This window comes from Erinaceus europaeus, unplaced genomic scaffold, assembly GCF_950295315.1.
Source record: "Erinaceus europaeus unplaced genomic scaffold, mEriEur2.1 scaffold_863, whole genome shotgun sequence".
NCBI classification, from domain to species: Eukaryota; Metazoa; Chordata; class Mammalia; order Eulipotyphla; family Erinaceidae; genus Erinaceus; species Erinaceus europaeus.
In genome coordinates this window covers 42398-53503 of record NW_026647464.1, presented here as the reverse complement: position 1 = coordinate 53503, position 11106 = coordinate 42398, and the positions used below count along the sequence as shown (strand labels likewise).

General features: G+C 53.8%; 1 protein-coding gene across 2 annotated transcripts; it reads left to right on the top strand.

Moving 5' to 3' along the window:
• Nucleotides 1-2261: 2261 nt before the first annotated feature.
• On the top strand, nt 2262-10830 carry KEAP1 (kelch like ECH associated protein 1). Of its 2 annotated transcripts, XM_060184026.1 has the most exons (5): nt 2262-2965; nt 5618-6303; nt 7623-7828; nt 7942-8118; nt 9965-10830. In XM_060184026.1, the coding sequence occupies exons 1-5, from the start codon at nt 2318-2320 to the stop codon at nt 10129-10131; spliced, it is 1884 nt and encodes a 627-aa protein (XP_060040009.1). In that variant the 5' UTR covers nt 2262-2317; the 3' UTR covers nt 10132-10830. The 2 variants fall into 2 exon arrangements, with proteins under 2 accessions (XP_060040009.1, XP_060040010.1); XM_060184027.1 differs by lacking the exon at nt 7942-8118.
• Nucleotides 10831-11106: the final 276 nt, after the last annotated feature.

Sequence of the window (11106 nt, the reverse complement as noted above, 5' to 3'; positions counted from 1 at the left end):
TAGACACCTGCAGACCTGCTTCATCTTCTGTAAAACGACCCCCCTGCAGATGTGGAGCCGGGCACTCGAACCGGGATCCTTGGGTCAGTCCTTAGGCTTGGCACCATGTGCACTTAATCCTGTGTGCTACCGCTGGCCCCCTATTTGTGCTATTTTTTATTGCCACCCACAGTTATCACTAGAGCCTTGTGCCTGCATGATGAATCCACCTCTCCTGGTAGCCTTTTATTTATTTATTTTCCTTATCTGCTAGGACAGAGAGGAATTGAGAAAGAGAGAGAGAGAGAGACCTATACTACATGCTTCTCTGCTCCTGAAGCTTCCCTCTACAGGTGGGGAGAGGGTAGGGCTAAAAATAGCCAATTGTAAAATATATATATTCCCAGAAGGGGAGAGTGTTAGGGGAAGATGACCAGAGGGCTCTGGACTCCAATTACACCAGGACCCAGAGAGAGAAGAGAAAAAAGGACATTCAGAAGTAGTAACAGTTGTAGTTTGAGTTAGAAAGGAAGAGAAGGCAGAACGAAAGGAGAAAAGGGCAACACAAGGGCAGGGGGTAGATAGCATAATGGTTATGCAAACAGACTGCCATGCCTGAGGCTTCGAAGCCCCAGGTTCAGTCCCCTGCACCGCCATAAGCCAGAGCTGATCACTAGTGCTCTGTTAAAAAAAGAAAAAAATGGGCAAAAGTATCAATAGATATATAGACAGACAGATAGATAGACAGACAGTTATAGAAATAATAGCCTGCCCATATTTGACCTTGGGAGAATCACTGCAGTTTCCAGTGAAGGGGATTAGGGATGTAGAACTTTGGTGGTGAGAAGGGTGTGGAATTGTTCCCCTGTTATCTTGTAATTTTGTAAACCAATATTAAATCACGAATTTAAAAAAAAAAAAAAAAAAGATAAGGGCCAGGCATTCCACACCTGATTAAGCACACGCATTACAAGTGTGCAAGGGGCTCAGGTTCAAGCCCCTGGGCCCCATTTACAGTAGGAAAGCTTCACGAATATTGAAGCAGGGCTGCAGGTGTCTCTCTGTTTCTCTCTCTCGATTTCTGGCTATCTCTGTCCAGTAAATAAATAAAGATTTTAAAAAATTTGAATAGTGTAATTGGAAAATGGGTGAGGTCCCCAACGCTGACTGCACATGTTATATATATATTTGTGCCTCCAGGGTTATTGCTGGGGCTCAGTGCCTGCACCATGAATCCACCGCTCCTGGAGGCCATTTTTCCCCCCTTTTGTTGCCCTTATTGTTGTAGCTTTGTTGTGGTCATTATTGTTTTTGGTGGTGTCGTTCGTTGTTGGCTAGGACAGAGAGAAATGGAGAGAGGAGGGGAAGACAGAGAGGGGGAGAGAAAGACAGACACCTGCAGACCTGCTTCACCGCCTGGGAAGCGACTCCCCTGCAGATGGGGAGTTGGAGGCTCGAACCGGGATCCTTATGCCGGTCCTTACATGTTATAATTAATGGACAAAGACCCAGGTTTGAGTCCCTGGTCTCCACCTGCAGGGGGGAAGCTTCATGAGAGGTGAAGCAGGGCTGCAGGCGTCTCTCCCTCTCTATCTCTCCTCCCTTCTTAATTTCTCTGTCTCTATCCAATAATAAATTAATTTTTAAGAAAAGTTAAAGGGTCCAGGCAGTGGCGCATCTGGTGAAGCACACACATTATAGAGCGTAAGGATCCGGGTTCAAACCCCTGGTCCCCACCTACCAGGGGGAAAGCTTCATGAGTGGTGAGGCAGGTCTGCAAGTGTCTGTCTTTCTCTCCTCCTCTGTCTCCCCCTCCTCTCTCAATTTCTCTCTGTCCTATCCAATAAAATGAAAAAAAAAAAAAAAAAAGGCCTCCAGGAACAGTGGATTTGTAGTGCAAGCAACTAGCCCCAGTGATAACTCTGGAGACAAAAAAAAAAAAAAATTGGAGGGAGTCGGGCGGTGGCGCAGCAGGTTAAGCACACGTGGCACAAAGCACAAGGACCGCATAAGGATCCCGGTTCGAGCCCCCGGCTCCCCACCTGCAGGGGAGTCGCTTCACAAGCGGTGAAGCAGGCCTGCCGGTGTCTGTCTTTCTCTCTCTCTCTCTCTCGCTGTCTTCCCCTCCTGTCTCCATTTCTCTCTGTCCTATCCAACAACAACAACGTCAATAACAATATTAACCACAATAATGTTAAACAAGGGCAACAAAAGGGAAAAAAAGATTTTAAAAAATTTTTTAAAGCAACTCAGATTGACTCTCTCTCTCTCTCTCTTGTGTCCCTCTGCCCGTCTTTTTGCAGGTTTCTGAGCACCTGTCCCTGTACCCGGGACCCCCATGCAGCCGCCCTCCAGGCCTAGTGGGGCCGGTGCCCCCAGCCGCTTCCTGCCCCTGGGCTCCAGGTGCCCCCCGACGGCCAAGGCGGCGGGGGCGGGGGAGGCGGCGGTGATGTACGAGTGCAAGGCCGAGGTGACGCCGTCCCCCCACGGCCACCGCACCTTCAGCTACACGCTGGAGGACCACACGAAGCAGGCCTTCGCCATCATGAACGAGCTGCGGCTCAGCCAGCAGCTGTGCGACGTCACCCTGCAGGTCAAATACGAGGACACCCCGGCCGCACAGTTCATGGCCCACAAAGTGGTGCTGGCGTCGTCCAGCCCCGTGTTCAAGGCCATGTTCACCACGGGGCTGCGCGAGCAGGGCATGGAGGTGGTGTCCATCGAGGGCATCCACCCCAAGGTGATGGAGCGGCTCATCGAGTTCGCCTACACCGCCTCCATCTCCATGGGCGAGAAGTGCGTGCTGCACGTCATGAACGGGGCGGTCATGTACCAGATCGACAGTGTGGTCCGCGCCTGCAGCGACTTCCTGGTGCAGCAGCTGGACCCCAGCAACGCCATCGGCATCGCCAACTTCGCCGAGCAGATCGGCTGCGCGGAGCTGCACCAGCGCGCCCGGGAGTATATCTGCATGCACTTCGGGGAGGTGAGGGTTGAGGGGACGGGGGACGGGGACCCTGGGCTTGAGAGTGAGAGGGCTCCCTGACACCCCTCCACACACACATGCACATGCACACAGCTTTTGGATCAGCTGTGCTGGAGGTGAGAAGTGGAGAGAGAGAGAGAGAAAGGAAGGAAGGAAGGAAGGGACTTGGGCGGTAGCGCAGCGGGTTAAGCTTAAGTGCGCAAACCGTGAGGATCCCAGTCTGAGCCCCCGGCTCCCTACCTGTAAGGAGGTTGCTTCACGGGCGGTGAAGCAGGTCTACAGGTGTCTCTCTTTCTCTCCCCCTCTCTGTCTCCCCCTCCTCTCTCCATGTCTCTCTGTCCTGTCCAACAACGACAACATCAATAACTACAACAATAAAACAAGGGCAACAAGAGGGAATAAATAAATAAAAATTTTTTAAAAATTAAAGAAAAAAGAAAAAGGAGTCGGACGGTAGCGCAGTGGGTTAAACGCACATGGTGCAAAGCATAAGGATCCCGGTTGGAGCCCCCGGCTCCCCACCTGCAGGGGAGTCGCTTCCCAGGCGGTGAAGCAGGTCTGCAGGTGTCTGTCTGTCTCTCCCCCTCTCTGTCTTCCCCTCCTCTCTCCATGTCTCTCTGTCCTAGCCAACAACAATGACATCAATAACAACAATAATAACTACAACAACAAAACAACAAGGGCAACAAAAGGGAATAAATAAATATTTAAAAAAGGAAAAGAGAAGGAAAGAAAAGAAAATGGAAGGAAGGAATGAACGAACGAAGGAAGAAAAAGGGAAGGAAGGAAATAAAGGGAAAAGGAATGGAGAAAGAAAGGGAGAGAGAGAGAGAGAAAGGAAGAGCCAGGTAGTGGCGCATCTGGTTGAGCGCACACATTACAGTGCACCAGGACCCAGGTTCAAACCCCCGGTCCCCACCTGCAGGGGGAAAGCTTCATGCGTGATGAAGCAGGGCTGCAGGTGCCTCTCTGCCCTTTCCGAAAAAAAAGCCTTTCATGGCTGAGGCACTAAAGGTCTCTGGTTCAATCCCCAGCACCACCAGAAGCCAGAGCTCAGCAGTGCTCTGGTAAAAATAAATAATTAAATAAATAAATAAATAAATAAGCAGAAAATAAGAAAGCAAGAAAAAGAAATAAATAATGAAGTTTAAATGTGTGACTATTTGGTGCCACCTATGCCAAAGCTGAGTGGGACTGTGGTCAAACTATAGAGAGCCAGGGCAGTAGCACACTTGTTAAAATGGTTAAGGACCCAGGTTCAAGCCCCTGGTCCCCACCTGAGTGGTGAAGCAGGGCTGAAGATGTCTATCTATCTCTCCCTCTCTATCTCCCCCTTCCCTCTCAATTTTTCCCTGTCTCTATACAAAGTAAATAAATATGTAATATGTTTCAAAACCAAGACATAAATAAACAGGATCGAACTGGAGGAGAAAATAAAAAAAAAAACAGAAAAAAAAAACAAACGAGGTTCAGCTCAGGGAGCGAGCACTCAGGACTTGTACGCGAAGGGGTCCCAGTTTCTAGTCCCAGCTCCACCAGATCACAACCAGAGGTGTGATCCAAGGAAAAGGGGAAAGACAGATGAGGTTCAGGGGCTCTGTGGGAGTCTCTGTGAGGGACAGCACCCCACAGGAGCGCCCCGACGCTGGGCTTTTCTCCTCTGGCCTCCTGGTGTGGTCCTTCCTCTGGTCTTACTTTCATTTATGCTTCTGCAGGGAGGAGGAAGTCGGGACCCAAGAATGAATGCTTGGAAATTCCCTGGGAGAACTCCATCGTTGGTGATGGCTGCTGGGGGTGGGGTGGGGGGGTGGGCTGACCTTTCCTGTCCAGACTTTTAATCTGAGCTGTTTAATCTTTTTTTTTTTTCTTTTTTAAAAAAAGTTTCTTTACAGGGAGTCGGGCTGTAGCGCAGCGGGTTAAGCGCAGGTGGCGCAAAGCATAAGGACCGGCATAAGGATCCCGGTTCGAGCCCCCGGCTCCCCACCTGCAGGGGAGTCGCTTCCCAGGCGGTGAAGCAGGTCTGCAGGTGTCTGTCTTTCTCTCCTCCTCTCTGTCTTCCCCTCCTCTCTCCATTTCTCTCTGTCCTATCCAACAACGACGACAACAACAATAACTACAAAAATAAAACAACAAGGGCAACAAAAGGGAATAAATAAATAAAATAAATATTAAAAAAGTAAAAAAAAGAAAGAAATAGAAAAAAAGTTTCTTTACTATTACTACTTCTCCTCTTTCTCTTGCTCTCTTCCTCTGTTTCCTTCTTCTCCTTCCTCCTCCTCTACTTCATTCCTCTTCCTCCTTTTTCTCCTCCAGGGTTATCACTGGGGCACGGTGCCGGGCTACCCATCCACTGTCCCTGGCAGCCATTTTTTTTTTCCATTTTGTTGCCCTTGTTGTTGCTCTGTCCATGGTGCTCATCTGATGAAGGGTGTGTTGTGGTGCTGGAAACCCGGTGGAAAGCACTGGGCCCTGTCCGAGGTGCTGACCCAAGGCCAGACCGGGGATGGAGAGCACAGGCCCTGTCCAAGGTGCTGACCTGGGCAAGGGGTGTACATGGCACCATGGCCAATTCATAGTGCTGACCCCGGGTGTCCCGAGACTGGCGGGAGGCCCCAGTGCCCACATTCGGTCTCCCTGTCCTCCCTCTGACAGGTGGCCAAGCAGGAGGAGTTCTTCAACCTGTCCCACTGCCAACTGGTGACCCTGATCAGCCGTGACGACCTGAATGTGCGCTGCGAGTCGGAGGTCTTCCACGCCTGCATCAACTGGGTCAAGTACGACTGCGAGCAGCGACGCTTCTACGTGCAGGCGCTGCTGCGGGCCGTGCGCTGCCACTCGCTCACGCCCAGCTTCTTGCAGCTGCAGCTACAGAAGTGCGAGATCCTACAGTCCGACTCGCGTTGCAAGGACTACCTGGTACAGATCTTCCAGGAGCTGACCCTGCACAAGCCCACTCCCGTCCTGCCCTGCCGGGTGCCCAAGGTGGGCCGTCTCATCTACACAGCCGGCGGTTACTTCCGCCAGTCCCTCAGCTACCTGGAGGCTTACAACCCAAGCGACGGCTCCTGGCTGCGCCTGGCCGACCTGCAGGTGCCCCGCAGCGGCCTGGCGGGCTGCGTGGTGGGCGGGCTGCTCTATGCCGTGGGCGGCCGCAACAACTCCCCTGATGGCAACACCGACTCCAGCGCCCTGGACTGCTACAACCCCATGACCAACCAGTGGTCACCCTGCGCCCCCATGAGCGTGCCCCGAAACCGCATCGGTGTGGGCGTCATAGACGGCCATATCTATGCGGTGGGCGGCTCCCACGGCTGCATCCATCACAACAGCGTGGAGAGGTAAGTGGGGTGGCTCCCATCCACACCCCCTAAACTAAAAACAAATGGCAGCGGTCCTGCTTGTGGTGGGGAGACATGCCACAGCCCTGCCCCACCCTCCATGGGGCTCCCTGGGTGCTGTGCCTGGTGCTGAGAGAGGAGAGACCCCACAGCCCTGCCCCACCCTCCATGGGGCTCCCTGGGTGCTGTGCCTGGTGCTGGGAGAGGAGAGACCCCCACAGCCCTGCCCCACCCTCCATGGGGCTCCCTGGGTGCTGTGCCTGGTGCTGGGAGAGGAGAGACCCCACAGCCCTGCCCACCCTCCATGGGGCTCCCTGGGTGCTGTGCCTGGTGCTGAGAGACGAGAGACCCCACAGCCCTGCCCCACCCTCCATGGGGCTCCCTGGGTGCTGTCCATGGTGCTGAGAGAGGAGAGACCCCACAGCCCTGCCCACCCTCCATGGGGCTCCCTGGGTGCTGTCCATGGTGCTGAGAGAGGAGAGACCCCACAGCCCTGCCCCACCCTCCATGGGCTCCCTGGGTGCTGTGCATGGTGCTGAGAGAGGAGAGACCCCACAGCCCTACCCACCCTCCATGGGCTCCCTGGGTGCTGTGCCTGGTCCTGAGAGAGGAGAGACCCCACAGCCCTGCCCACCCTCCATGGGGCTCCCTGGGTGCTGTCCATGGTGCTGAGGAGAGACCCCACAGCCCTGCCCACCCTCCATGGGGCTCCATGGTGCTGAGAGAGGAGATACCCCACAGCCCTGCCCACCCTCCATGGGCTCCCTGGGTGCTGTGCAGGGTGCTGAGAGAGGAGATACCCCACAGCCCTGCCCCACCCTCCATGGGGCTCCCTGGGTGCTGTCCATGGTGCTGAGGACAGACCCCACAGCCCTGCCCACCCTCCATGGGGCTCCCTGGGTGCTGTCCATGGTGCTGAGAGAGGAGATACCCCACAGCCCTCCCACCCAACATGGGGCTCCCTGGGTGCTGTGCAGGGTGCTGAGAGAGGAGATACCCCACAGCCCTGCCCCACCCTCCATGGGGCTCCCTGGGTGCTGTCCATGGTGCTGAGGAGAGACCCCACAGCCCTGCCCACCCTCCATGGGGCTCCCTGGGTGCTGTCCATGGTGCTGAGAGAGGAGATACCCCACAGCCCTGCCCACCCAACATGGGGCTCCCTGGGTGCTGTGCCTGGTGCTGAGAGAGGAGAGACCCCCACAACCCTGCCCACCCTCCATGGGGCTCCCTGGGTGCTGTGCCTGGTGCTGAGAGAGGAGAGACCCCACAGCCTTGCTGCAGCCTCCATGAAGCTCCCTGGGTGCCCTCCCCACACACAGGTACGAGCCAGAGCGGGACGAGTGGCACCTGGTGGCCCCCATGCTCACGAGAAGGATCGGGGTGGGCGTGGCCGTCCTCAACCGGCTGCTCTATGCCGTCGGGGGCTTCGATGGCACGAACCGCCTCAACTCGGCTGAGTGCTACTACCCAGAGAGGGACGAGTGGCGCATGATCATGCCCATGAACACCATCCGCAGCGGGGCAGGTGGGTAGGGCAGCAGCAGGGTGATGGGGGGGGCCCCCAAGTCTCCCGGAAGCGGGAGGGGGTGGCCCCACACCCAGGCCCCGTCCCTGCTCACCTGGGCGTGGCCCGTCCAGGCGTCTGTGTCCTGCACAACTGTATCTACGCGGCGGGCGGCTATGATGGGCAGGACCAGCTCAACAGCGTAGAACGGTATGACGTGGAGACAGAGGCCTGGACTTTTGTAGCCCCCATGAACCACCGGCGGAGCGCCCTGGGGATCACAGTGCACCAGGGGAGAATCTATGTGCTTGGTAAGTCCCTTGGACGCCTACCTCCTTCCCGTTTGATTTTTCTCATTGCCCTTTATTTGCTAGCACAGAAAAGAGATGGAAAGGGGGGGGGAGGAGAAGATAGACAGGGAGAGAGACAGATATCTGCAGACCTACTTCACCACTGCAGTTGGGGACCTGGGGCTTGAACCCGGGTCCTTGCTCAGTGTTATGTGTGTGCTTATCCAGGTGTGCCACCACCCTACCTCTGTTTTTTTTTTTTCTTTTTTTAAATAATTTTTTATATTTATTTATTTTTCCCCTTTGTGTTGCCCTTGTTGTTTTATCGTTGTTGTGATTATTATTATTGTTATTGATGTTGTTGTTGGATAGGACAGAGAGAAATGGAGAGAGAAGGGGAAGACAGAGGGGGAGAGAAAGATAGACGCCTGCAGAACTGCTTCACCGCCTGTGAAGCGACTCCCCTGCAGGTGGGGAGCTGAGGGCTCGAACCGGGATCCTTATGCTGGTCCTTGTGCTTTTCGCCACGTTCGCTACCGCCCGACTCCCCCCTTTTTTTTCTTAAAGATTGATTTCACTGAGGAGACAGCATCATGGTTCTGCCAAAAGAATCTTCTCACTGAGGCTCTGAGGCCTCAGGTTTAATCCCCAGCACCACCAGAAGCCAGAGCTGAGCAGGGCTCTGGGGAAAAAAAGGAAGAAAGGGACCAGGCACTGGCGCACCCAATTGAGCATACATGTTACAGTGCTCAAGGACCCAGGTTCAAACTCCCAGTCTTCACCTGCATGGAGGAAGCTTTGTAAGCAGGGCTGCAGTGTCTCTGTCTCTCTCCCTCTTTATCTCCCCCTTTCCTCTCGATTTCTGGATTTCTCTATCCAATAAAGAAAGATAAGGAAGGGGGCAGGTGGTGGCACACTAGTGCTACAATGTGCAAGGATCTGGGTTCGAGCCCCCGCTCCCCACCTGCAGAAGGTGAAGCAGTGCTACAGGTGTCTCAGTCTTTCTTTTTCTATATCACCCATTCCCTCTCAATATCTGACTGTCTCTAGCCAACAAATAAAATAATAATAATGATGATGATGAGAAAAAAAGAAAAGGAATAACTTACTTATTTTTCCTTTTGTTGCCCTTGTTTTTTTATTGTTGTTGCAGTTATCATTGTTGTAATTGATGTTGTCTTTGTTAGATAGGACAGAGAGAAATGGAGAGAGGAGGGGAAGACAGAGAGGGGGAGAGAAAGACAGACACCTGCAGACCTGTTTCACTGCCTGTGAAGCGACTCCTCTACAAGTGGGGAGCTGGGGGCTCGAACTGGGATCCTTACACCGGTCCTAGCGCTACTTTATTTATTTATTTATTTATTGATGAGTGGGAGAGTGAGAAGCAAAGAGACAGCCCAGAGCTCTGCTGGTGGTGTTAGGGATTGAACTTGGGACCTCAGATTCTCAGGCATGAAAGCCTTTTGCAGAACCATTGTGTACCCAGGCCCAAAAAAGAAAAAGCTATTAATTTGCAGAGCCAGATCATGATCACACCCTTCCCACACCCCTTTTTCCATCCAGATAAGAGAACCAGAAAGGGAGCAAGTCCTGGACCTTCCCCTGGTGCCCTATCACTCCCCCATATGGTGCTAGGACTCTAGCGTTGGCCGTGGGCCTGGCAGACTACATGCCTTACTCCATGAGCTATCTCCTGGCCTCTGATTTTCAGGGGCCTACCTCCAGATCATCTGGGTCAGGTCACTTCCAACCTCCTGGATCCACATGTGGTCACCCCTTTTTTTTTTGGGGGGGGGTGTGGGGAGCGCAGTTTTGGAAGAGATGCTGATCACTCCTGGGCCCTGTCCCTTCTCCCCCTACCCAACAGGAGGCTACGACGGCCACACGTTCCTGGACAGCGTGGAGTGCTATGACCCAGACGCTGACACCTGGAGCGAGGTGACCCGCATGACATCAGGACGCAGCGGCGTGGGCGTGGCCGTGACCATGGAGCCTTGCCGGAAGCAGATTGACCAGCAGAACTGCACCTGCTGAACTCCAGGGATGCCTCCTGGGGCCTGAACCTTTGAGCTCTAAGGCAGCAAGGACATAACAGCAAAAGAAAAAAGGAAGAAGAAAGGAGAAAGGAAGGAAAAAAAGAAGAAATGAAACCACAGCTGGGTCCAACTCAGAGTACTGTCGCTTTTGTACAAAAAGAAGAAAAAGAAAAATACAAAAAAAAAAAAAAAAAAAGAAAGAAAGAAAAGAAACAGAGACAACCAGACTCCCCAAAGCAGAAGCTGACCCTCCAGGATGTGGAGGAGGTAGGGGGATGCCTCCTGGCTCTGGGGCAAAAGATGAGAGGGGCCAGATTGGGGCCTCCCACAGAACCTGCCTAGAATGATCCTGGAGGCCTGTCTGGAAGAGGAGGCAGCAACAGCCAGCTCCAGGTTCAAGTTTCCCCTGCAGTTGATACCCAGCACTGCAGCCAGGCCTGCCCCTCCCCCACCCCTCTCTCCACACCGCCACCAGCAATGGCCACTTCCCTGTGGGGTCAGACCGCTTTTACCCCCAGCGTCTCTGTGGTTCTTGGATCCTGGGGAGGGTCAGCTGGGGTACGGGGGGGGGGGTCCCCCAATGCCAGCCCCGGGCTTTGCACCCTGCTGGGTGGCTCTGGCCCTGACAGACGTTTTCTTGGCAAATCACTCTTGTAACTTTCCAATGACAATAAAAAACAGGTAATGGTGTCTTCTAGCTGGGGTACCTGGCTCCCTGAGGGGTGGGGGTAGAAGGGTAAAAGGACGGGTCAGCCCCAAAGCACTCCGATCTCAGGTTTCAGGGTGCAGCCAGAGCCCCTTTTATCTCTGCCTTGGCATCTGGGGAAGTAGGGCATCTTGGTCCCCAAGCCTGGCTTGAACAATTCACTGTATCTATCAAGGTCACCTACTTGGAAACTTTTTTTCTAAGAGAGACAGAAATTGAGGTTTATGGCAGTGTGGGGGATTGAACCTGGGACTTTGGAGCCTCAGG

What these genes read in the sequence shown, in the direction of transcription:
- KEAP1 (XM_060184026.1), top strand. Translation starts at nt 2,318, where the DNA reads ATGCAGCCGCCCTCCAGGCCTAGTGGGGCCGGTGCCCCCAGCCGCTTC. An exon ending in CATCACAACAGCGTGGAGAG is followed by an intron (nt 6,304 to 7,622) that starts GTAAGTGGGGTG and finishes CCCCACACACAG; the next exon opens with GTACGAGCCAGAGCGGGACG. An exon ending in GGGGAGAATCTATGTGCTTG is followed by an intron (nt 8,119 to 9,964) that starts GTAAGTCCCTTG and finishes CCTACCCAACAG; the next exon opens with GAGGCTACGACGGCCACACG.